General features: G+C 29.3%; 3 protein-coding genes across 15 annotated transcripts; 2 read left to right on the forward strand and 1 right to left on the reverse strand.

Moving 5' to 3' along the window:
- Positions 1–105: 105 nt before the first annotated feature.
- LOC141456514 (ethanolaminephosphotransferase 1-like) lies at positions 106–27,961 on the reverse strand. 13 transcript variants are annotated; one of them, XR_012459814.1, is made up of 14 exons: positions 27,596–27,961; positions 26,210–26,278; positions 25,792–25,981; positions 21,776–22,038; positions 21,503–21,660; positions 21,023–21,203; positions 20,251–20,427; positions 19,337–20,093; positions 5,762–15,225; positions 3,106–3,247; positions 2,502–2,640; positions 1,540–1,685; positions 870–1,060; positions 106–361 (listed from the first exon to the last, which is right to left on the reverse strand). XR_012459814.1 is itself a non-coding variant. In XM_074132612.1 (8 exons), the coding sequence occupies exons 1-8, from the start codon at positions 27,668–27,670 to the stop codon at positions 20,031–20,033; spliced, it is 1,176 nt and encodes a 391-aa protein (XP_073988713.1). In that variant the 5' UTR covers positions 27,671–27,961; the 3' UTR covers positions 19,039–20,030. The 13 variants fall into 13 exon arrangements, 1 of the variants encoding a protein (XP_073988713.1); XR_012459812.1 differs by having other exon boundaries at positions 3,106–3,306; XR_012459815.1 differs by lacking the exon at positions 3,106–3,247.
- On the forward strand, positions 11,421–12,820 carry LOC141456516 (adenylate kinase isoenzyme 6-like). Its single transcript, XM_074132614.1, has 2 exons — positions 11,421–11,956; positions 12,488–12,820. The coding sequence occupies exon 1, from the start codon at positions 11,421–11,423 to the stop codon at positions 11,952–11,954; it is 534 nt and encodes a 177-aa protein (XP_073988715.1). The 3' UTR covers positions 11,955–11,956; positions 12,488–12,820.
- Positions 14,119–15,947, forward strand: LOC141456515 (uncharacterized). The gene is made up of 4 exons (XM_074132613.1): positions 14,119–14,258; positions 14,368–14,550; positions 14,630–14,861; positions 15,811–15,947. Exons 1-4 carry the CDS (start codon positions 14,213–14,215, stop codon positions 15,920–15,922), a joined length of 573 nt encoding a protein of 190 aa, XP_073988714.1. The 5' UTR covers positions 14,119–14,212; the 3' UTR covers positions 15,923–15,947.
- Positions 27,962–27,971: the final 10 nt, after the last annotated feature.

Here is a 27,971-nt window from a genome sequence, read left to right on the forward strand (position 1 = left end):
CTTCCTTTTAGGTTATCCTTTTTATTTTCTCGCATTTTATACATAATTTTTGAAGTATTAATCAAATATTTTCAATTTTTTTCGTTTAATTTTTACTTTTTCATATTCATTAACAGATTTAATGGAAAAATAAAATATAATTTTTTTTAACACTTATTAATTTTTTTTTTTAACATGCAACTTTTAATTTTGATAAAATCATGCATATTACTCATAATAACTACTTACTTTTTTTTTTATAGATTCCTATCCAATGTTTGTTGGCACATTCATATTGGATTAATCTTTTACATCTTTTTCACTTGGGCTTCCATGGATGACCGTTTTGCAGGCAGTACTCTGGGAATCACCAGTATTGATTCTGAAAATCATTGTTTATTGAAAATTAAATTAAATTAAAATGTTTAGTAAGTTTTAGCATTAAGAAATACATCTATAACACTTTATGTATATTATAAAGATTAAATAAAGGCTGTAATTGAACAAAAAAAAATTTTTTTTTTTTCAACCTAAACTATCTCTTTCAATGATAATGAAAAATATTTCTAAAAAAACACACTTATTCCTTAGGGAAAAAATTAATTTGATTAGAAAAATATAATAACACACATAATCTACTAGCATTATTATTATGAAAATGAGTTGAAAAATTATTAGCTCAACTAAAAATAGTTTTATATGATTGGAAAAAGATGCAGAATTCACATGCATGTTTGTTGTTGAATTTTTCAATTAAATTACTGCTACCTACAATCAACATAAATTAAAACTTCTTTCAGATACATAAAAAAAAGAATAATTTGTATGAAAAAAAGTTTTAGTTCTTGATGTATCACCCTGAACATAATAAATAATAAGATAAGACTTACCTGGATGCGAATAACTTCATATTAATAATGGTCGTGCTGTTGGAAGTACAGAATGACTCGGGAAGGTAGTGCTGGAACCTTATCATGACTGAAACTGGCATTAATTTTTCATCCTATTGAAACTATGATTCAGTTACCAAAAATAATGAACAGTAAGTACAGAAGCACCCCTTAAATCACCAGTATTGATTCTGAAAATTAACATCATTTATTGTAATTAAAATGTAAGGAGTTTCAGCTAGCATAAAAAGCTTTTTAGCACATCTGTAACAATTTATGTATATCATAAAGATTAAATAAAGAAGAATGTAATTAAACTAAATAATTTTTTGTTAAACCTAAATCTTTCCATTCAATGACAATGAATGCACTTATTTCTTAGGAATAAAATTAATTTGATTGGAAAAATATAACACTCATGATCTACAAACACTATATTTTAAAAATGAATTAAAAATTAAAAGCACGACCGAAAATGTGATCGGGAAATGATGCAGGATTGACATGCATGTTATATGTTAATTTTTCAATTAAATTACTGCTACTCACAATCATAAACTAAAACTTCTCTTATATACACACACAAAAAAAAAAAAGATTTAATTTATAAGAAAAAAGATTTAGTTTATGCTGTAGCAATCAGAACATAATAAATAATAGATAGGAGTACCTGAAGATCGGTTCCAAAGATGGAGTCCCTTGTTTAGTTTGTCGAAAATACAATGGATGCGATTCACTTCACATTCATGTCCTGCTGCTGGAAGGATAGAAGGACCCATAAAAATTCATCTCAGGTAAGAGGTGAGCTAAACAGGGCTGCAAGTAGTCAAAAAGCCGCTTATGTATGTTAGCACTGAATGAACAAAAATATTATATTAAACCTAAGTAATTCGAATTTGATTCCCACGATATTAATACCATTTTTAAAATATAGACTTTTTCTGTTAAACCTTTTTTCAAAAATGTTTATGAAATTTTGCTCTTAATTTCTTAAAATAAAGTTTAATAACATTCAAAAAACTAAAGAATTGATTTTTTTTTTAAACCTAAATCTTTTCATTATACGTTTATCGGTTTTGACTAATTTAGTAGAGAATCGCGATTACCTTTTACCAAAATCTAAACTTGACTACAAAACAGACAATTTTCTCATTATAGAAATGAAATTAGCAAATAACAGCTTAAAATATTAAAAGACATTGCTGTCTGAAAATAGATAGGTAGAGATGAAATGGTGAAAATAGGTAGAAATTTGACACTAAGGGTACGCTACACCGAATAAGCTGCCCCATTAACCAAAGTATCTCACATATTTAAAAAATGTTTAATGAACTTTAAACGGAAATAAAACCAAAAAGAATTTACTCGGTGCAACCTACACAATCTAAAAACTTAAACTTCAAAAATAACATTCATAACTTAGTTTAGTCGATGCACTAAGAGAAATTAATTTTTATGAAAATGAATTAAAAAATTATAAGCTCAAATAAAAATAGTTGTATTTTTCAATTAAAACTTTACCCAAATCAACAAAAATTAAAACTTTTTTCAATTATAAAAAATTTACAAGAAAAAAAAAATTATTTTTTGTTGTATTATTCTGAACATAATAAATAAAAAGATAAGACTTACCTGGATGCGAATCACTTCATATTTATGGCAGTACTACTGAAATTATAAAAGGGGACCCTTAAAAAGTCATCTCAGGTAAAAGCTGAGCTTAAAGGGGCTGCAAGTTAACAAAAGGCCCATTGATGTAGCACTGCGTGATCTGAAAAAGTACGAATTTTTTACAGCGTAATTTATTAATACTAATTATTTGTTTATTACTACACATTTCTCTATTTATTATGCACTAATGTAACGGGCTTTGCCCATCAAGTGTACTTTAAACTCACACAAACAAGCACTAAATACATCCGTATTAAAAAATATATTTAAATATATTGAGTGAGATTATGAAAAAGGCAAGGATCCGAAGTCCTTATTTTTAATAATTAAAAATCTGTGAAATGTCTTTTGAGAAAATTTTTGGAATGCAATTGGTACGATTTACAATAAAACCTTGCTTTTAAAAAATACTTAATATTTCATTGTTGCAATTCTTTTAAGCTCATCTTTTATTCAATACATAATTTGTGCCCACATTAAAGTTACCTAAAGCAGGTAACATTAAAGTTGAAATAATTAGGGTAGGTACATGGTTTATTTGAAATTAAAATCAAATTCTACATACCCATGCGATCTAGCGGAAGAGCTGAGAACTGATAATTGCCAAGTAGTTATCGACCTTGCCAGTAGAGCGCTCTTAACAGCAGTTTTTGTCGCTTATTAAAACTGTCCGGTAGGACAGTTGTATAAGGGTTGATCATCAAAAACTGCACGAAAAAGCGTAACGTTGAAAAACACCCAACTTTGACAATTTTTTTCTCTTTTTCTATAAAAGATAAAATTCCCAAATTTTCTTTAAAATATAGGGCAAATCCTCCTTTATAACTGTAATTTTTTTGCAACAACCTAGATTTGATAGATATTGAGAAAAAAGATGCTCAAAATGAGCAAAAACGGCATTTTCAAAAAATGTTCTTGTTCTTGTTCTTCTTGTTCTTCTTCTTGTTGTTACCTTTTTTGTAAACAACGTAGCGCCTAAACGCGTGAACCGATTTTCATGAATGAGATGTCATTCGATTTGGAATTTTATGTAGATGTGCCTTTTGGGGGTCGCGACGCTGTACATGGAATGGGAGAGGAGTTAGCCCCTTTTATGTAAGGCCCCCTCCAAAATTATTATCATTAATTACTCTGTAAATCTTAGCCCGATTTTGATAAAATTTGGTAGGATGACAGGGTTAGGGCTCCCCTACGTAACATTAAAGCGACGATCTGCTCTTACACTTGTTAAGGGGAAGTATATATAGCAATCGTTTCAAATTATCGAAAAGTAAACCGATTGTCATGAATAGTGTCATTCGAATCGAAATTTTGTACAGATTTGCACTTTAAAAGTCTCGACGCTGTGCCTCATAAGGAGGGGAGTTTGCCCCACCCAAGTAAGGCCCTTTCTAAAACTATTATTACCAATATTTCTATAACGGTTAGTCCGATTTTGATAAAATTTAGTAAGAAGAAGTGGTTAAAGCTCCTCTACGTGGCTGTGAAGTGCCATCATGCTCTTGCACCTACTAAGAGGAAGTATTGCAATCGTTAAAATTTTCAATGAGTGAACCGATTTTCATCAATGAATTGTAGTTCGATTCAAAATCTTTGCCTCTTTGCCTTTTAGGGAGAAGTACTGTAATCGCAGTTTAATTTTGCTATTTACGTACAAATTACCTTCCTATTTTATTCAAAACGCTTTCTCAAAAAAATTGTTATTGAGGATGGTTTGGGGACCGCAACTATAATCATTCTTTAAAAAGATCTGTCCAGTGGTAGTAACTCCGACTTAACACCTTTTCAGGTTATAATGATAAAATTAAATTTATTATTCCCAATTTTAATAAAATCTGAAAAGCAGATATGTAACTTTGCAAAACATACAAATAAGAAAATCTATCCAAAAGGTACAAAAATCTCTTTAACAAAAACTTACAGTTTAAAATGTTAAGTATAAGGGTTGATTAAACGCCAAAAGGTACACAAATCAGCAAGTACCCAACATTTCATTAATACTTCATTGATATTATTTTAAGTAATTTTACTACATTAATTTTCATTAATATTTTTTTGAATTTATTAGATGTCACAGACCCTTATGCTGGCCAGTTCATTCATTTTCTTTTTCTTTTATGATTTAAGTCGCGTCAACATCAAGGTTATTGGCGCCCGGAGCTTTTTTCAGTGCACTGCCGGCCTCCGGACAGTGTTCTCTCGTTACAGACAACTCTGTCCATCACCCGGACAGTGAGCTGTAAGAAGCTCTTAGAAAGAGAAAATCTAAGGGTCAGCAGCTGGATTCGAACCCGGAACCTCCACGTGGGAATCCAATATGCTAACCGCATAGCTAATCCCTTCCCTTTGTTCATTCATAATATTTTATTTTTTTGTTATAATTATGATAAAATGTACATTATATTTTCGTAATTAAATAGGTACTTTATTTTAGCTTTATTCCAAATTATTCTTCTGATTTATCTTTATTATGCTCTTTATTCTGAATAGTCACATATATCGTATGTATGTACATGCACGTTAAAGTAAAAAAAGACAAAGGCAGAGTCGGCTTCTATTTAAATTTGAATCACGGATTTAAAATAATATTTCAGTCTAGAATTCGTCTTTCCGAAGTATTTGTGAGCACAAATAACGCGTAGGTAATATCAAGTAAATTATTCAACAATAATTATTCATTTCTCAATTGTAATTTAATGTAGTCCCTCTAATTTTACTTATAGTAAAATACTGGAATAATTAGCTGTCCTAAAAATATGCATATCTTATTTATCTTATTACAGTCAATCTAAGTTAAATGGTGTTCTACTTGAACAAATATTTTGTAGATTAAAATAGCCAGCATAAGGGTCTGTGACATCTAATAAATTCAAAAAAATATTAATGAAAATTAATGTAGTAAAATTACTTAAAATAATATCAATGAAGTATTAATGAAATGTTGGGTACTTGCTGATTTGTGTACCTTTTGGCGTTTAATCAACCCTTATACTTAACATTTTAAACTGTAAGTTTTTGTTAAAGAGATTTAAGTTGGAATTGACTACATATTCATACCCCTGCAATCTATTAGTTGCCGTAAGTGGTGAGCATTGGTTGGCAGTTTAAACTATTGCATACTGATCTGCTTCAAAGACAGCTGACCTATAAAAATCATCTTAAAAGAATACAATATTTTATGAATAAATTAAATATTAATACCAACAAAATTAATACCTTACCGAAAAGCATGAAGTCCAAATGTTGTTAGTCCCGCAATTCTGGATAATAACATTGATTTTATCCAACGTAGCACGCGTGTTTATTGTATCTATTCGGTTTCATAATTTCAATCACCATCAAAAAGTAGATTTAATAGTTACAGTAGATATTTCGACTACACACTGTAATTGTCGACTACTCACTGAAAGAGGAAGGTTACACGAAGGTTATACCATATGATAAATGTAATGAATCGTAAAACATGTGTAAAAATGAAATAAAATTCTACAACAAATCCTACTATTTAATTAAATAAGGTTAATTTTAAAATGTAAATGTTAACAATAGACAGCTGGTGTCGTGACGAAATAGTGGTGTGATTGATTATGTTTAGCTGTTACCATGTCAACCGCCGCATTCAATTTTACAGACGTAAAATATTTTTTACAAGCAACGTTTAACATTTAATTTTACATTTTCAACATGGAGGGTTACATTACCATAGCTATTCAAAATAATTCAAATATTGATAATTTCATTTTTATTGAGGGGCTTTATTTTCAACTCATCTTTTATTCAATACATAATTTGTACACATATTAAAGTTACCTAAAGTAGGTAACATTTAAGTTGAAATAATTATGTGGTTTCTTTGAAATTAAAAACAAATTCTACATACCCATGCGATCTAGCGGAAGAGCTGAAAACTAATAATTGCTTAGTAGTTATTGACCTTGCCAGTAGAGCGCTCTTAACAGCAGTTTTTGTCACTTTTTTAAGTTGAAATAGTAACTATTTTTAAAAGCAAAAAGGATTAGTTTTAAATCGTACCAATTGCATTCCAAAATATTTCTTAACAGAGATTTCACTGATTTTGAATTATTAAAAATAAGGGCTCTGGATAAATATTTTTAATAATACAAAATCAGTGAAATGTCTGTTAAGAAAAATTTTGGGTGTTAATGCAATGGGTGCTATTTAAAACAAAACCTTTTAAATCTTTTCATTGAATGTTAATGATATATGTATATTTCCAAATACTCACTTATTCTTTGGGATTTAATAGTGATAGTAATGAATCAAACAAAATGAAAGATACTGATTAAACTTAGGATGGAAGATTTGCGAGGAATCGGTCAAATAAAACAACTCGTCTTTTTGCCAACGTTTCGACAAATATATTGTCAGAATATATAGAGTCAGTATCATAGAAAAAACAGTAAAAATCAGTAATACAAAAATAAACAGTAAAATACAATAAATTATTTATAACTATTGAAACTTACGAGGCTTTGCGGGTTGGTTGAGTTACAGAAACTAAGAGCCAGAAATGGAGAAGCAGGTGTATATACTCGTATATACAGATATAGCGGGACTTTCACGGGAATTTTGGTAATTACAATTGAACAGATACAATAGACTAATTACAACAAAAGAGTAAATACAATAAATATTGGGAAATTTCTTTAAACAACAAAAACCGTTAAACACAAAACACAGGAGAAACCAAATAACCCTTATGCACTAAATAACAAATAACCAAAAGATTTGAAGTAAATTTAAACAAAAAAACAGCAATAATTATGTACAAAATTTGGATATCTATTTATTTTTTAATGACAAAATTGTAGCAGTTGGCCAAATTCGACGTGTCTGTCCTAAAGTTAACTGTGTTGTTCTGTTTTACTATGTGGCACATTTCACGAAAATTTCGCTTGTACTGTTTTTTTTCCCTATCGAGTACTGTCACATTCTGAAAGTCAAAGTTGTGTTTGTTGTCAATGTGGTGTCTGAGTAGCGCCGTGGAATTGTCGTCTTTTTTTGCCTTACAATCATACTGATGCTGGTATACTCTTGCCTTGAGATACTGACTTGTGTGGCCTATATAACTGTCACAATCCTGGCAATTTATTTTGTAAATTATGTTAGATAGTTTGTCTGTTTGAATTTTGCTCTTTGTTTTGGTGAAAAATTGTTTAATGGTGTTCCCCGATTTCCATGCGGGGATTATGTTGTAGCTGTGAAGTAGTTTGTTAATTTTCTCCGACAAGGTGTTAATGTAAGGGAAAGCAATGAAATGTTTTGCAGGAGGTTCTTGACAGTCTAATGGAAGTGTTGTTTGTAAGTTAGCGTTCGGTCTTCTATTTATTAATTTAGGGAGATTGTAGATAATGCTTTTGGGTAACCATTGCTGGTTAAGATAGTTGTGATTTTATTTTTGTTCCTTTCTTTGAATTTATCAACGCTGATTGTCATAACTTTTTTGTAGAGAGAGATAGCAAAGTTCAGTTTTTGGTGAAAAGGTTGTTTAGAATGCTAGTGTAAGTATCTATCAGATCTGCAAGGTTTGGTGTACCAGTCAGTGATGATAGTGTCATTGTCAGTTCATATTAGTAGCAAATCTAGAAAAGGGATTTGACTATTTTGTTCTATTTCAACTGTAAAGTTTAGTCTAGGATGGAATGAATTGTAAATGGTCTGTATTTCGTTAATCTTTTCGTTAGGGACTCCAGGCCCTGAAGAGGACAATATGTTTGCCGAAACGTTGGCAAAAAGACGAGTTGTTTTATTTGACCAATTCCTCGCAAATCTTCCATCCTAAGTTTAACAATTTGCGGTCACGAAAACTATATATTCATACTGATTAAAGAAACAATTAGAGCCTAAAAGTCAGGATAATAAAATAAGAAAAAGAAACAATGACTTATTAAATTTATTTATTTTTTACTTAATAAATCTGATTACAAAATACAACACAAGTAATCTACTCATATTATTTTTCAATTATCTTTATGAAAATGAATTAAAATGTATTAACTGGACTAAAAATATTTCTGTGATTGAAAAATGATTCAGAATTAACATGCATGTTTGATGATGAATTTTTCAATCAAATAAAAACTTCTTTCAACAAAAATTAGAACGTTTCTTTTTCAGATTTAATTTTGCTTTCTAGAATACAATTCTTTTTAAGATTTTAAATATATGAAGTTTTACTTTTCGGTTATATGATTTTGAACGAATTAAATAATACATAAGCTTACCTGAAGTACAGTTCCACAGATGGTGTGTTGGTAGATGCTCTTGTTTACTTTATTATCGGAGTACACTAGGACCCTTCAAAGAACCATTTCATGTGAAGGCTGAGCTAAACGAGGCTGAACGTTGACAAAAGATCAAAAAAACACTAAATAAAAGAAAAATGCTACATTAAAACCTCTGCAGATAATTCGAATTTAAATCACACTAATGTATTTCTACAAGCGTATGATTTTGCTATTAAACTAATCCTTTTCGCAAGAAAATTAAACCATTCAGCTTTCAATTTTCTTAAGTAATAATAATTAAGAAAAATTTAATTTAAAATTAATTAAAAAAATGTAAATAGTATTTAAAAAATAAATAATAATAATTATTACAATTCTAATGCAACTTATATACATACGTACTTTAGAATTAATTTACCTAATTCTGTTGTAAGATTTCAAGAAATTTAATTCAGAATTCTGCTGGAAAAGATGTTCAGAACTTAATCGATGCCAAGAATAACTGAAAAACCCATAATAATATGGATTTACCAGAAAAGAACAAAAATCAGTATGAAATTACAGAATTGAGGATTTTCAAAATTATAATCTGTACTTACTTGCTTCCAAACGTTTTCATTAAGTAAGTTAATCAAATTTTACTTATTTGTCATTAGCAGAGCAATTCCTACACATCATGTAGAATTCGTGGTTTTATTCAAATACTGTTCTGAATGCATATGTAATCAATCATTCCTTATTTCAAAAGCAATTCCAAATGACAATGTTTAAATGATACAGTTAAAAAATTTATAAATTGATAACAACAGTAATTGTATTTTATATTATTGTTTATTTCAAATTATTAGTACATTTAATACTAACTTTGATTTAAGTATTTCACCTCTCTCCAATAAATTGTAACTTAGTCTTCACGAGTCTTCTTTAGAAACGTATTTAGTCATGCGACTAATTAAGGATATAAAATTAATTATTTTAATATTTCAAAGCGCTATCGCTCAAAATATTGCATTAAAGAAGATTGTTTTTGTTGTTAATAAGAAGTCGTGCTTTTCTCAAATACAATAATAAAGATAAAGCCAAATCAAAATCATTAAAAAATTTGAAGTTTGAAGAGACTTTATAAATTTAGAGTTAGAGGAAGAGAAAGTTTTTTGATTGCACTCACAAGACTTTTTTGTCAATTTGATTAATTAAAAGTTTACCGATAGTGTAAAAAGATTTGTACGAACGTACAAGTAAATAGTTTTAAAAGATAAAAAGACAAATAGGGCATCGTCAGGGCTGAGAAACATAACTGTTATAGAATGAATACACTTCGGTTTAACATGATTTCAGATAGCTTAAATTTCACGTACTTACATACTACAGTTAGATGACAAAATATGTTTCACTGCCCTATTGGTGCCCCATTACCTTGTTTTGAATTCTGATCAATATAAATAAACCTAAGATTGTAACTGGTAGTAATTCCTCTTCCCTCTTGGATAAATCAATAAGTTGCACACAGAAAATTGTAAATAATTCTCTATAATTAATAGTACACGGCAAAATTGTTTTTAAGTTAGGTTAATTTCTTGTTTAGAACCGTACTTACTTATAATTTTTCTTCGTCAATGATGTTTGATAGTTATTTTAAATTCAGGTATTACAAGGTACCAGTAAAAAATGCCTAATAAGTAACTTCAGATAATATCTTGATTAAGATGACATGAAATTGCTAAGTTAAATTTAAAAGAATTCGCGTCAGTTATTCTTTAAAAAAATTGTTTTCTACATATGTATTATTAAGTACCATTAAACATTCAGTTGTTAATAAGAATATCACAGCAATAGTTTTGGAGAGATCATGAAAAGAAATGCAATTCGTAGTGAATATTGTATGGTGTTAGATAAATATCTTATATAACCTAAGATTACCTTCCTTGATCCACAAGCGACATAATTGAAGTTTTGGACCTAACATAACTAAATAAATTTGAACTTGAATTAACAATGCTACAACAAATAATTTTTTTATTTTATAAAATACATTTTTCATTTTAAAGTGAGTAATAATAATACAATAAATTTTATAACAAGAAATGTTTTTAACTTTTAGACTTAATACTAGAAAGGACAACATTGTTAATTCTAAATGTATTAGAGTAATTGCTAATAAAGATATTTAAATTTCTGTGAGATAATGGAATAGAGATTTGTTATTAACAGGAAAAGCTAACTTTTATTGAAATATTTTAATAAATTGACATTTTAATGAATGAAGGGTAAGCACAGAAAGTGAAATCGGTTAACGAGTTGGTGGAATCGATTCCTACGCTGAAACTGATTCAAATCCAATCCAAAGGCGGACTCGCTTTGCTCATCTCTGGCGATTACTGCACATATAAAACTTTGCCTTCACGCCAATAGAATATCGATAATCGAGCTGTCATATCAGCAGCTGATAAATGAGGTTATTATCTGTGTTTCTGGTTGTGGTTTTATTTGTTTTATTATAGGGTTGTGTGTAGTTTGCTGAGTTTCTCTGTTCGTACCGTATGATTGTAGTAATAATGGATAGTTTCTTGTATCCTACTAAAATTTAATGTAGGGTTACGTTTTTATTGGAAAAGAGAACTGTATAATTACAATGGCAGCAAGTTATCCAAATATTTTAATAGCTGGCACACCTTGTACAGGAAAATCAACTTTATCTAAAGAAGTTGCAAAACGTACAGGAATGGAATGGATTGATATTAGTGATTTAGCAATAAAGGAAAAGTTAATTCAATCGTTCGATGAAGAATTCCAATGTCCTGTAATTGATGAAAGGAAAGTAGTAAAATTTTTAAAACCTCTAGTTAAATGTGGTGGGAAAATAATTGACTACCATGGATGCAGTTTTTTTCCAAGGCGGAAATGGTTTTCTGCTGTATTTGTACCACGAACTGAAACATCTATACTGTACGATCGGCTGGAAAGTAGAGGTTACAAAGGGCGTAAGTTAAATGACAACATGGAATGTGAGATATTCCAAGTGCTTCTGGAAGAAGCTCATGAAACTTTTGATCCTCAGATTGTTCATGAAATACACAACAACACAGAAAAAGATATTGATAAAAATGTTGACTTCATACTTTCCATATTAAACAACTTGAGAGAAATTCCTATTGAAGAGGATTGAAGGTTTATATATATTTTAATCATAGCTCTAATTGGAAAACATTTTTTTGGAATGATCTAAATTATTATTATTAGTAAATACTAATTAAGTAGTAGTAATAGTATAATACTGTAGTAGCAGGTTAGAAGAAATGACGGTTCAGTGCTTTGTATGAATTTTGAGTGTTCGATTTATTTACCAGACGCGAAAATTTCGGGAAGAGAGAGACCCTCTCCTTCCGAAAGATCTAGAGAGAGCCCTGCTAGTTGTTAAGACCAAGGCGCATTGCTTCCAGTCCACTCTGTGTGGAAATAAGAGTTTGCATTCTAAACATGAGTTGCCAAAAGCTAAGAATTGGACAAAAAAAAAAGATGTCTTGTACAAAAACCATGTATTGGCAATTGCCGTAAAAGCAAGCGTTAAATTGAAAATATGTATTATTCCACATTTATAACAAGTCTCTAAAAATAGCTTACAAATTCGGAACACCTCAGAAAACGATTTATTGAAGATTTTAATCATCTTTTAATTAATTATTTCTTATTTGCTTTCAGTTATGAAGTGTAATCGAAGTGTATGAAAAAGTGGTGTTGACGAGTTGCAACACAAGCCTCCTCAGAGCCCCTGAACTCATCCCGAGATGTAATTTCGTCCATCAGAACTTTTTTTTTCAATTGATTCATGTACTTAGATAAACATTGGTACCTTATGTGCGGTGTATTACGTTAATTTTTAAATAGAAAACAATATTTAGCAGTAATTGTATCTTTTTTTTATGGTAGAATAATCTTTGTACGAGAGAGATAAAATATGTTGAAAAGTTTTTAAACAGATTAAGATTGTATATCCAATTTGATAGTTTTACAAATAAACTGTTTCATTTGTAATGTTTAGTTTTTGTTGAATAACTTCCTAGTATGCCGCAATTATTATTAATTTTGTTATTGTGATTAAGGTTGTATATACTAATGGTTTATTTTTTAATTTGGTCGATTAACAGTAGCATCCAGGTTTTTTGTTTAGAGGAAGAAAGAGTGTAATCCAAATTACATTGGATTCATTACTCTTAGATCCCTTTTTTCTTATTACTTTAAGGACTCTGATAAATACATCTAACTAGACAAAAAATAAATTATTCTAATGAAAAGACTGTACTTAGCATGCGCAGATGTTTAATAGTGTAACCTTGAAAAACTACACGTGCGAACAATCAAGATTACAAAAAGTAAGAGACCAAATCCTATTTCTGCTTTGTTCTATATTTGTACAAAACATTTATAGATAGATATAGTCACTACAACATCTAGAACATACTAAATCTCGAGACCTTGTTTTATTAATAATTTCAAGATATGAAGTACAAGAAAAAAAAAATCTGAAGAAATAATTTATTTCATTTAGGTGTCTTCTGTTGTCTAACTAAACCGTGCAAAAGAGAAAAAGTGCACCAAACAAAGGAACTATTAAAACTTTCACAGTTTCCTTACTCTAGACTTGAGTAGCCATCATTTACATGAGAGGAAAACAAAGAAGTTTAATAATACCTTGGTTGATAACACATTATCTAACACGATGAGGTAATCGATCTCCTTTTGACGGACCTTATCGCTTGCGGAATGTGTCGAAGGATATCTCCGTAACTCTTCTTTCCACTAAAAATTACAGGCTGAGTGAGGGGTTTGTATCCCCCCAAATTCGGTTCTCTGTGAGCTTTAATTATTGTTATTTTCAATAATTTACTAACTGATTAATGTAAATAACCGCAAGGTTTAAACCTGTACAATGTACTTTTAGGAGGAGTATTTTTTGCATATAAATTTGTTATCGAATGCTATTTTTAACTAGAGTTACGATTTTTTTTTACTGGCGCATCGACGTCTATGGTCACTAGCGCCTAGAATTACGAAATGTTAGTCTGAAAACTATAAAAATAATATTGCTAATAATAATAATTGATTGGGCTTAATTGTTGAACAATAACACTTGAAAATGGAAATAAATTCCTTTAAAATGTTTTCTTGAATCCCGATTTAAGTTCAACAGCATGCAACACTAACAGATGTGTCGCAATCTGCTACAAAGAAAATTTAGAATGTCTCGTAATAAATCTTTTGAATGAGAATTCAACCAAAATTACATTGGCTGAAATTCAATTGGCAAATCAGGCAAAAAAAAGTAACCTGAATGAACTTTTTTGGCATTTATCCTATTCGGTCTAATATCAAGAAACAGTATTTGGTCTAACAGTTTTATGCACACGTTGGGACAGTTTCAGGGCAATGTTGGATGAAACATTAAATGAAATTGTAAAATCACATATAAACGGTTAATTTTTTATTTTTGCATTCAAATAGCTAAAACAAATTATTGACCAATGTGACTTTCAAAAAACGTTCAAATTTGTCTAATTCTACCCCAAACTAATTTATTCCAGGAGACTGGCTAAATGTAATGCTTGTAAATAATGCGTCAGCTTCTAATTTATTATTATGGCCAAAACCCCAAGTAAAAGATCTGAAATTCATTCACAAGAATCTGAAAAGTTTAGGAATTAATAAACTCACCAGCATCGGATGTGGAACAGGTCTTTTGGAATGGTTATTAACAGCTGTAACAGGTAACTAACTATCTGTTTTTAATTTTGAATAATTTAATTCATACTTCTCAATATGCGGATATTTGATTTGATTTTTTAGGAATTCAAGTGATCTCTATAGAAGTAGACAAAATTTATTGGTCAACAAAATCAAGGCGTTATAATTTTTGTGAATTAACATTTCCAGACAATGAACATTTTAATGAATGTGTTACGTTTCCCAAATATGCTTTACTTTTCTGTTATTTCAATAATGGTAAAGCTTTTCTAGAATATTTGGCAAATTACAAAGGAAATGTTTTAATAATCATAGGACCGAACGTCATCGGAAAGTGAGTTTTATTAACTTTCTAAAACAAACTATTTAATATTATTTTTTTAGAATATTGTCTAAAAAGTCATGGCAAAAAGTAGCCCCAATATTTTGATACCTTAAATCCTCTTTAATAACTGACACTTTAAAATGTTTATATTAATTCTTTATTAAACCCAATATTGCTGCTTTAAATTATCTAATAAACCTAATAGCGAGAGAAGTAAACTTCCAATGTTCCTTTTACTATTCAAAAATGTATGTCTTGGAGGGCTTGAGATTTTAATTCTTGACGGCTCTTTTTGTGGTTACTCCATTATCAAGAAGCGTCATCTAAATTATACACTCAAGGGCACTGATTTTCTCTGTTATTGGATGAAAATCTGTTTGGTAGCAAAATGATGATGATAGAAATATTATAATACAATCTATAGTTACCAGTGATGAAGGCTACCTTAGGACAAGGCTCTAATTTGGTAAGTCATCTCCTAGGTTTCCAGAAGGGCTCAAAATGGGACCCAAAAACAAAAATAAAAAGGCCAATACGCCCCTTCGTAACAAAGAAGGCATAGAGAAGCTGGCTAATAGAGGATACAGCCTCCTCTCCACCAGCGATCGTTCAAATTAAGCGATTCGGCTTACTTTTATTCAAGCAGGCATCCATATATTTTTAGTCCATAAATTGTTATAAAAATCACTATAGTACACTGCATCAGTTAAAAATACATTCAAATTCTCCAAATAAAATAATGAAGCAATCTATGATAATGCGGCCAAAAACAATAACAAGCGTGCTGCACATGAAGAATTAACGATAAAAAACCAAATAGTTGTAAAAAGAATATCTCTAAAGGACAATGAACAATCAAAACTGTAAAAAATAAGCAATTAACCTATTTTTTTTTTTAAATAGATTTATATCTAAATAATTACTTCGTAGTTGAGTAGAAAATTGATTTTTTTTCCAGATATACCAACCCAATGCCGTATGATTCGAACATACCATCGAACTGGAAACTATACAATCAAAGGGTAATGTATGGAAATGACGTGATTGCAATCTATTTAAAAGTAAAGTAATAATAAACTTTTCTTTTTCTACTTATATTTTTTTGTTTAATCAAATAGAACAATAGTTAATTTATTAAAAGTTCGTGAATTCATATTTGAGGCAGTTTGACATATATTGTGTCTAAAGAGACTAGCACTAAATAAAATAAAACAATTAATGGAGGTGGGCTCCAAAACTCTTTAGTGATCCTGCAAATTTGGGAAAAACGAGCAAAACTTATTTCTCAAAAACCCCTGAATTCAACTTGCTCCTTGCATTAAACATAATTTTTTTATTATTCTGACATTTTCCACCGAGAATGGATACAGTAATAACAGAATAACAGCGTAAAAGTAAACGGCAACGAATGTTTAGTTCTCTAGATGTCACTTTCTAGAAATCTTTACTGGAACCATTGCCACCACTATTCTTATAAAAAATGGATAAAAGATTGGGAACCCACCTCCTCAATATCAAAAAAGAAAGTGCAATGATCAGGTGATTGTAAATATAAAATTATTTTGTAATTAATATCTACTATTTCACTTTAAGCCTTAAAGACGTCACTGTTTCTGATTAGATGACCACACTTTGATTGACATTTCATCAAATACATTTCAATAAATAAGATAACTGAAAACTATACAATAATCTTTCTTTTAAAACAAATATGATTTGTATTATACTTAAAAAAAAAATCTGCAATAATAATGCCAATAATTATACATAGTGCAATAAATTGAAACGAACAATGCGATTGTTTCAAAAACATTTAAGTACAAGACATTCATCTTTAAAATTCCTGCTACCGATGATATGTTTGTAGGGTATCCCATAAATTTGATTAACAAACACTGTCAGTGTGAATTTTTACAAACATAATTACATCTTATTATAGCCACATCATATAAACTCTTCATTCTTAATGACTAGATACCATAACTTACTAGCTAACACTATCTATTAAATGTAGATCCACTTAAGAAAAAAATAAATAAATAAAAATAGATATGTAAACTAAAACACGTCTCAGAGAAATAAATAAGTTATTAATGTGATGTCTATAACTTTTTATTATGATTGAGTAATTGTAAGAAAAGAAGAAAATCAACATACAAAAATTATTATTAAATAATACCCTTAAAAGAAATAGTTCATTAAGGAATGACAGTTTTGAATGAGATCACAAAAAAAAAAAAAAAAAAAAAAACAGATATGTACTATAAAATGAGGAATGACTTAAATGACTAAGGGTACTAGCTTTGTGATGAGACACACATTCGGCGAAAATTTTCAAGTGATATTTATTAAAACAAAATCAAAAGGACTTGTTCATTGAATTAATTAATTTTTCTCTTATTACAAAATACTAGTAAATCATCGTGACTTGATACACAAATGTTTAGCTGCCCTAAGAGTTCATTGAGTTGTTTTTTGAAAGACAAACTATTAATTTAAAGAAGTTAACTCTGAAAGAAATTCGGAACAAACTGTTCGTCAGTTTGTCATTTAATATATTAATATATCAAATAAATAAGGCCTAGAAAGGAATCAAACCCAGTATGACAATACATCATAGCTTCGGGAACTACTGCAAAGGGGCTGATACCGGGATTAGGTAAAGTTTTTCTTAGAATTAAAGAAAAATAATAATAATTTGGTAACAGAATGAATTAGATTTACAAATAACAGAAACTTATTGAAAATCCTTACCGGCTTAATATCGGAAGCAACCGAACTAACATAATGCGAGAATGTTACTACCTTTAAAAGCGCAAACAAAAAAAAAAGGGAAATATTTTTTTGACAAATTAGCGACTACTTCTAATGAACATGGAATGCATGAGTCGTGAGTGCAATGATATTGTCCTTCCAATAGTTCACCTCAAATTACTAAAAATACAAAAATATACGAGTGAAAGAAATCATTCATCCTCTTTAAAGCTTAAAATATTTAGTTCTCCCGACATCTTGGCGTTTTTCACAATGCAAACGCTTGGCAATGCCACATGAACGATCCTAATCGGAATCTTATGATCAACTTCATTAAACCAAATTATGATAGTCTTTTAAAAATAGTTATAATTTAAATAATACGTCGACAATTTGTAACTAACAATATAGTAACATATAGCAACTAACAACAATGATACTAAATGACAGAAAGTGAAGTGCGAGACGGTAACGTAAGTGAAGTCGAAATCTCAACAGAAAACTGATTACATCTGATAATGGATAAAAGTCCGAAACTGGTCAAGGATTCAAATAATACTTTTTTAATAATTATCTAGTAAAAAAAAATGATTTAAGGTAATTAAAACAGTCTCTAGGAGAGCGATTGGGGTAAGGCATCTTTATAAGGTTACTTTTCAGTTTAATAAACAAGCTTACAAACTATAATGTTGGTGAGTATTAAATATCGTTCAAATATTTCAAGTTAAAAGTGAATTTATGAGTTAGAACCTTGAGAATAGATGTAATTGAAAGTCATGTGAGTATACACGAGATTTTTTTTTACTTTTTCATATTTCATTGAATTTGCAAAGAAAATGATTATTTGTTAGTACATGTGTGTGTGCCTGAGTAAGATGTACTAAAGCTTAAAAAATAAAAGCAGAATGGAAAAATTTCCTGAAATAATTTTTTGTTTTTCTGGTATTTTAGTAAAACCCAGTTGATTTCTTTAAAAATGCATAAATTACTTCTGTGAAAGGCTATAACTTTTGTTTCAATATAGCCCATGAAAATTCATTTTGGGGCAGTACTAAGGGACACAATAAGAATTCCATGGACATAACTAGCTTTATGATTATTAAATTTCATTTCTCAGTTGCGAGGCATTCAAAATTATATTTTACTGCTACTTCCAGTTACTATTTTCTTTCACAAGAAGGATTCTCACGTAAGTCAGGCCTGGAATCTGCCAAAATTCTAGAAGATTTCGCGACATAAATAGCTATTTCAGCTAAGGGAATTCTCACCAAATTTATTAATATCATTATAAAATAGACATTAATAGAAATAAAATAAAATATATATATGACTTACTTGGACCTTGTATAAACACGAAAATGTAAAAAATAAAAATAAATTACTTTACTTAACATACTATTCAATTATTTTTAAGTGCTTCAAATCTTTTCAGCGGGGAGCCATCAACTAACTTAATCCACCTACGCTCTGGTACATACTACTGCAAAAATCTTGGGAAACGGTCTGAATTGACCAAAAATGGAGATACATGGTTTGGTTATTATATCAAAAATAGCCTTAAAGGAATTATTATACACATATAATGAATATATATTATCTTAACAATCAAATATTGTGGGTAAAAATGTATCACTCATATTTTTCACCGAACAGATCCACAAACTCACAAAGCTGGCACGTCTTTAAACGACAATAAAACAAAATTGCATAAATATTAAATAATAACTCACTTATTAACTTTTTTTGTCTTCTCAATCTCTCTTAAATCCCACTAAGTATTGAGCATTGTAATGTTTGTTTAAATAATTTACACATAACAAAAACTAGATTTGTGATGACTTTCAAAGTATATGGAACGTGTAAAGGCTGCTTCTACATCAGTTTAACTATGTACAGTCAAACTCCTTAAAGTGAATTCACAAGAAAAATGAATGAAAAAAAAAATATATCGTAACAAATAACTGTATAAATAGAAAAAATAATGACGCAAAAAAAAAATACTAAAATATATACGTTGCTAATTTTGGCGTTTAGAGCGATGTTATTGTGTATGTGTCCAAGCAATTTTAAAAATCACTTTAATATCACTAAAGATATTGCAGATCTTTTAAACAAAAAAATCTAGCATCTTCTCCTTGGAGGATCTATAATTTTTTTTTTTTTCTTTACTTATATTCAATACTCCCAAGATATTCATAGAACGGTATGCGTGATGTAAAAAAAATTTTGTTCTTAGCAAAACTCCAGAATTGCCTAAAAAATCCTGAATTTTATATGATTTTCTTTTTTTTACCTTTTTATTATTAAATTTATGATGAGATATTTCGATGAATTAAAAAAATTAAACGTTTTTGTTTGCTTACTTTCTTATTATCTTTCTTTGGACTTTCTCAGTGATTGTTATACAATGACAATTGGTAGTTGTCATTTATTCTGTACGGCTATTCTAAAACATTCTATCCTGAAATGGCCGCAAAGTTGACGTACCTAGAAATATTGAAATATAAATTTACACATATAATACCATAAGTGTTCGTAGATTTAATTAAATGCCTTCTTTAAAGATTCGCTTAACTTTGTTATTAACATGAATTGTGTGCTTTATAATTTAAAGAAAATAATAACAAAAATATTAACTACTTACCACACAAGTGCCGTAATGTATATGAGCATATGTAGCGAAAGCCCACAACAGGTACAAAAGAAGTGATTCGAAAATCGGTAAAGTTAACGCTAAAAACACTGCCAATAGGCAAACGTTAAGAAGTGGATTCCAGACATTGCAACGTGTACCAGACATCTGAGCAACCACAAGTCGACACTGTAAAAATAAAATACAATTTACAATAAAAGAAGTAAAATTTAAAACAAACGTAACGGGAATGTACGGTGTAAGTTCTTTAACAAGCCCGAGATGGAAGTTCGAAACCTCACTAAGCTCCCGTTATTTATTTGTCAGTTTTTCATGTTAGAACCTTGAAAAACTGAATGTACAAAGTCATCGCAGCAACTTTTTGATAGATTAAGATTTCAAAACCGCTAAGGAACTACTGAAATATTGAGAATGGCAACTCATGATCTCGATCAGATGAGATCTCTCGAGCGTGAATCTTGAAATATAGTTAAAATGACCAAATTCTGAATTGGGAAACATGCAAACAGGAAAGAGAGTTCCTTAAGGAAATAAATTGTAAAATTTCATTATATTTTAAAAAAAATCAGTTACTGAACTTTTTGAACAGACCTCTAATAAAAGTGTGTATGTGCTTCATCAATTATAAACAAAAAAATAAAAAAGGTACAATTTTAACACTGTTCACAATTATTAAGGTGTTTTAATCATATTAGTTCTTTTGAATGAAATGGTAGAAAGTACATTAGTTTTGTACAAATATAGAATAAAAGATCAATCTTACCGTAATGTTTGAAAAGATGGTTCCAGTAAACATATAGTACGCCCTTGGATGGTTAGTAATGATATCATTTTTAGAGGCTATCACCCAAAATGATGTAATAATCATGAGAGCAAGTAAGGCAATCAATGGTCTTAACGCTTCCGACGTTGACAAACACTTCCCAGTCTTATTTATGTACGATCTATAAAATTTCAAGTATGTTAACAAAAATTATTTACTGTTCATTATAAAAATTATTTAAAAAATTGTAGCAAATAATTAGTAGAAAATTAAAAGCAAAGCTATTTTCTTACAAGTATGTGCGGTGCTAACAGTTTTGTATTATTTTGATTTGGAAAGGGACCTCCCACAGACAAACAATAAATAGAGGCAGACGTTCAGAAATTAATTTTTAGTAGTTTGGGAATCTCAAAAGGTTCATTTCCGGTGAAAAAGTTGAAATAAAAAATTATAAGATAAAATTTTAAAAATACTACTCACTTTCTAATATTGTATAGTGTCACGGGTAAAGTTGCACAAATAGAAGTTAAATAGAATATTATTTCCAACACATGGCCAGTAGAAATAGTATCAGTAACATAAATTTTCCAAAAATCATGACCGTGGTATGATGTGAATAAAAATACAGCAGTGGTTGACTAAAGAAAGTAAACAGTTCAAATTTTTCTATAAATGTTACAAGACATGCTTTAATTTTGTTCACATAAATGTAACAGTATTAATAAATTATGAAAACATTTTGAAATTACTTACCAACATCGACAGATCATAACCCCAAGGCAAGTATAATACAGAGGTAATATATTTCTCCCAATGGGTAAGGTAAAACGTTAGAAAGACATTCCAAGTTACAAAATAATATCGCATCGGTGGGACGGAGTGTTGAGATCGGCCGAACACTGAATACAGGCATGTTGGTATTAATACAGCCGTCCACGAGTCAAGTCCATGATCGAACAGTTCACCAACTGGTCCGCTGGTTTTTGTTACACGTGCTTGTTTCCCATCAATGCCATCTGTAATTGAAAAAAAATAAAATACAATATATATATATATATAAATGTGAATTAACAAAAGGTATCAATTATTTAAAGTTAGAATTTAGTAATGAATTGTTTAATAGAGTGGAGAAGTCCAATTTTCATTTAGTGTATAAGGATGTGAATTTCAATCTAGATAAGAATGCGTATATTACATTGAATAGTAAGAATATAAATATGATGAGTACCATTATAAAGGCAAGATCGGAAATGTTAAATCTGAACTATGCAGTAAACAGAAGTAAAGATCGATGGCTTTGTTCTTTATGTAATTTATGTCATATTTGTTTTAATCAAGGTCAACACCTCTGATGGTCTATCGACCAAGAGTACTGCTTTAATTTACTTTAGTTCAATTATGTAATATGGAATTGTATATTTTTAATAAAGCTTATTCTTATTATTATTATATATAATTATAAAAGGTGTCCTATTTAAACAGGCCACTTTTGAAATAACTCTTAAACGAAAGGAGATATAAAAAAAACGAACATGAAGTATTTTCTCTCAAGTTTGGGATGGTGCTAGTGTATTTTGATTTTATTGCCGCCTTACCCCTTAAATCGGGGATAGAAAGTGGCGATTTCTTTTTGCCCCGCACTTTTTACTACTTTATTTAAAACTTAAAAAAAAAAAAAATGAAGAAAAATGCCATTAATTTCATTTCAATGTTTCAAACCATTGCCGAGATATTCAATCACAAAGAATTAATTTTCGTCGTTTTTTCCCTATTTCTCTGTTTCAAAAACTAAAATTAAAAGCGGATTTTCTTATTAATTTCTAATAAATCAAAACTTAAAGCCACAAGACTTTAAAATCAGGTAAAACATCATTAAAACAAATATATATACAATACATATACATAAATACAGGGTGTTCAGCATAAGACTACCGTTACTTCGGGAGGCGATCCTGGCCATTATTTGCAACAAAAAATTCTATATAAACTATGGCTCGATTCGGCTCCGTTTTATAGATATTTTTAATTTTATGTTTTTTCAAGGTACTACTACTTTTTAGCAAACAGGTGTCTATATTTCTCAAACGATTAAAGTTACAGCAATTTCAATAAGTCAATAGAAAGAAGGTTAAATTTCCTTTTTAATAAGCTAATTTGTATTCCAAAATAATAATATTAAGTATTTTACTTTGTGGCCCAAACATAAGGAATAGCAAGTTTCTAATTTTTTCCAAAAACTTCATTTTCTCAAAAATATTACATATGTAAAAAACGTCTACTATTCGTGAAAAACATCTAAATACAATCACCTTTCGAAAGGTATACAATGCATAGGGGTTATTTTAAAAATTGATGCAGAAATCTGTGATTAATTGCAAAAAAGTAGGCCTCAAAACAGCGTCTGCTTTATGAAAGGAATTCACCTACCATAAGAAAATAATTGATCTGAATCATCAAATCCAGTACGAATTTTTGCAAACGTGTAATTTAGTAATTTATTTATTTAAGAATTATATTCAAAAATATAAATTAAATTGAATTGAATAAGTTTATTTACAATTTAAAAACACGTACAAATATATATACAAAGGAGGTTTCAGGCTGCAGTGCTTACTCTCCACAACTTTAATATTTACATTGGTAAATCTGTCAAACTGAATACTAATGCAAAAAAAACTTAAAAAAATCTTACTATAAAAAATATAAAAGTTACATTATAAATAATGAAATAAAAAAAAAGAAGAAATTGTTATGAGTTTAAATGAGTGTTAGGTACCAATTTCGAAAGAAAGGATATTCGTTTAACGAGTTTAGATCTGTGTGCTATTCTTTAGTTAATTAAAAAAATATGCTAAATAATGTGAATAAAACACAGATTTTCTTGAACGATACAATAAACTTTTGGAACTAGGATGTTGTGAAGAGCTAATAAACAAGCCGAGAACAGGAGGTTGTGGAGAGCTAATGAATAAGCCGAAAACTTATTACTGGTTCTAATCCCCAAATTAAATAATGGTGGATAGAATACTTCACCGGACCGCCTGTTCACCTCCACGATCGTCTTAGCGTTCGGAACACGCCTATCTGGAAAACATCTAGCATACTCCCGCCCAGTTTCTCAACTCCAAACTGTAGTTGTATAACATATCGCGATATTCAGTATTCGAATACATTGGCATAATGATAGCAAAATGACAACTAAATATCAAATGACAATGTAGACTTTAAACTATCTTTTCTTCTTGTTGTATTTATTTCTTTTCATAAGCCGTATTAGGATAAAACATGTCAGTTTTTAACTTGGGAACTGGAGCGATAAGTAAGTTCTCGACTTATTCATTATCTCTTCACAACCTCCTAGTTCCAAAAGTTTATTGTGTAGTTCAAGAAAATCTGTGTTTTATTCAAATTATTTAGCATATTTTTTTAATTAACTAAAGAATGGCACACAGATCATCTTTTTATTTTATTTTATTATTTATAATGTAAATTTTATATTTTTGAATATATGTAGTTCTTAAATAAATAAATTATTAAATAACACGTTTGCGAAAATTCGTACTGGATTTGATGATTCTGATCAATTATTTTCTTATGGTAGGTGAATTCCTTTCATAATGCCGACGCTGGTTTGAGGCCTACTTTTTTGCAATTAATCACAGATTTCTGCATCAGTTTTTAAAATAACCCCTATGCATTGTATACTTTTCGAAAGGTGATTGTATGTAGATGTTTTTCATGAATAGTGCACGTTTTTTTATATATGTAATATTTTTAAGAAAAATGACAGTACGCCTATGGGCATTACTTACTGGTTCACCCTGTATATAATAAGGAAATATTTTTTTTATCGATTTTTGTAAATAAACTGAAATATATGTATATATATATAACGGGCGTTTTGAATAAAGACTAGTCTTCCTTATTATTTAGTTATTTCAAAAGTGGCCCGTTTAAATAGGACACCCTGAATGTACAATTTATAACTAGATGAGCCGCCTGAATTACATGTAACATTTTAAATTTCATAATTGACACTTTTTCTTTTTATTCAAAAACTAGAATGATCTGGGTTAATAAAATAACTTCTCTTGATCCATTTTGCTAATTGCAGTAATTTATCAAAAAAGAAAACAAAAAACAAAAACAAAATCTGGTTGAAAACTCAAGCTATCTCTACTGTAAATTATTAAAACCCCAAATGATATTTTCTATGAATTAAGAATTTTACTGAAGGTTTAATTGCTTCTTATTTAGGAGCTCCAATTCTTCCATGCACGAAAGTTATTAATGAACAATACTTAAATAAATGGCCCTACTTCGATCAATCACATACAGAAGTGATTGTACATGTAATAAATTATATATACTCAATTATATCGATAATATATTACCTCTACTGCATTATTAAAACTCAAAATGATAAGTTTTCTACTAAAGTAAAGTAAAAAAGTAAAGTAATTGCCTAGGTGTCGTGGACGGAGGCGGAAGCTCATACATTACTATAAACAATTTTTTCTTAGGCTTCAGAAGTGTTAGTCAAATTATCCTGACTTAACTAATGAAGTCCGAAACACACTCAGAATTATAGGAAACAACCACATTATAACTGTCAATGTGATCTCATAAATATATTTAGTTTAAAAATAAGCGATCAGAGCAAAAGACAGAATCTCTTCTACCAGTAAAAGAGAAAAATTAATTACAATTTTATGATGTGAAAAATTAATTAACACAATATGAAATTGATTCTAGATTAAAATTATTACCTAAAGTGTACGCCACAAATATAAGTATGCCTGCGACGAAGAACACCCAATTAGGTACCGGTGGATAAGCTTCATTCTCTGATGACGCATAGAAGGAAAAGTCATAAAAAGATAATAACAAGAACGCCAATACAGTTAACAGAAATCCAACGAAAGTTATCAGATTCGGTGCAATCCATTTTGGACAAAACTGTAAACAAAAATTAAAATGAATTAATAAAATAAAGTACATATACTGAAAGAATAATGAATTAGTACTTTCTAAAGGGATATTTCTTTTTTTCTGCTAAAACAAACAAAAATCAGACCATACTTGAAAGTCAATTAAAAAAAAAGAGGAGACAATTCGGATTATCAATAAAGTGTCAAATGAAAAGATATTAATATACTACAGTGATTATTAAAGCACTTGACCCACCTGAACAAGTCTATTCCAAAATGGGTGCATGATGTAAATACTCAATGGGTTTGTATCTACAGCTGAATACTAGAAATAAGAAAATAATAATAATAAATTTTTTTAATTCAAAAAGTCAGTTTTTTTTTTTTTTTAATAATAATTATCTCTTTAAGAGCTAATCATCTCTTAATGTAGGAAATTTAATGATGACGTCTTTGTATACTCTCAAACTTTTAACTCTTACTAACTTGTTCATCACAAGCTACAGCGAAAAAGCAATAAATTGTTAACTTTAAAATGAGTAATTAAAAAAAGGACAGACTTGTGATTGCGACAAATAATAATAATTAAATAAATATTCAATCAGTCAACAATGGCATTTAAATATACCTATGTCTTTTTTCAAACTATTCATTCAAAATAGGTTTCACAACGCGTTCAATCAATGAATCAATCGTCTCTTTCACCCATTTCCTTCCTGTTGACCAATTTCTCCTTGGCCACTTGATCATTCTTCGTTCTTGGGTTGCAAAGATAATCAAACCCCTTTTTGGCCCTTACCATTATTCATCAGATAGTCATACCACTTTAGTCTATGATACAAATTCCTGGAGGATTTTTTTTACTGATTTTTGAATTTCTTCATTTCGCACTCGTTTACAAAAGTTTGAGAGTGCTTTCCAGAAATCCATATTCTTGAATACTATTTTGTGCAAATCTAATTGGTGCTTTTAGTCCAAACCACATGCCCTTAGTCGCTTAGTACAAACGGAAGATAATTTTTTTTTTCTCAATGAAGACCCACTTTTTTTTCTTCACCCGTAAGATATATGACATTCAGACCACGCTTCTTTTTCTTCGTATATAAAGGCCACTAATGTAATTTACCCAAAGCAGAACTAATATATTATATGAATTCAAAGAATATTGGAAAGGTCAATTTCAGTTTAATAAAGTTGCTGAAACTAGTATAACTAGAAATAAAAACAAAACTACAAAGTAAATGAAAACATTTTGTTTAAAAAAAAAGCATCAAACCGTTCAAACTTTGGATACTTGATCATAACATAACAAAGCATTATAAGAAATCCATACTTTCCAATATAAATTATCCCAATTTTTTGTTTTTTAAAGAATTTTTTAGTTGATCAATCTTAACTGTAATAAATGCATAAAGCTCTAGATAAAAAAAAATCAATCACGCTGCTTTTAAAACTGAATGAATGTTATCGCTGTGGGACGCAGAAAACAACAAATGATTACAAGCTGTAAACAATTGATAAATATAGAGAACAAAAATAGAAAAATACTGCAGTGAACTTCTAATGTCATAGGTTAAATTATGTAAGAATTAGATAAAAGGTTGATTTAATAATGTTCAAAAAATAAATCAAACGAACTAACCTTGTAATTACTAAGTCCGGCAAGCATTTCTGGAGAGAGATAATTATGTTCAAAATCAAACAGAGGTCCAAACATTTTACTAAAAATCACTGAAATAAAATTACAAAATTAAAAAACCCACACTTCCAATGACTGCAACCCCCCTACTAACTGTTATTATCAGACACTTTCAGTACTGCCAATATACTTTTATCAGTTATCTAAAAATTTTGTTTGAAATTTATAAATTTGAATATTTTCTTTAAGATATAAAAGAAGGAGCACAAATAATATGAATTTTTATTGCATAAATTTGGACAATATAAGAAGTGATAGAGTTTTACTCATCGGTTATCTTGTCGTCTAATTCTCGGTGGGGACTGCTTTCAACCAAAAC

This window comes from Rhodnius prolixus, unplaced genomic scaffold (genome assembly GCF_049639745.1).
Source record: "Rhodnius prolixus isolate KJV_2025 unplaced genomic scaffold, Rpr scaffold_4, whole genome shotgun sequence".
NCBI lineage: Eukaryota > Metazoa > Arthropoda > Insecta > Hemiptera > Reduviidae > Rhodnius > Rhodnius prolixus.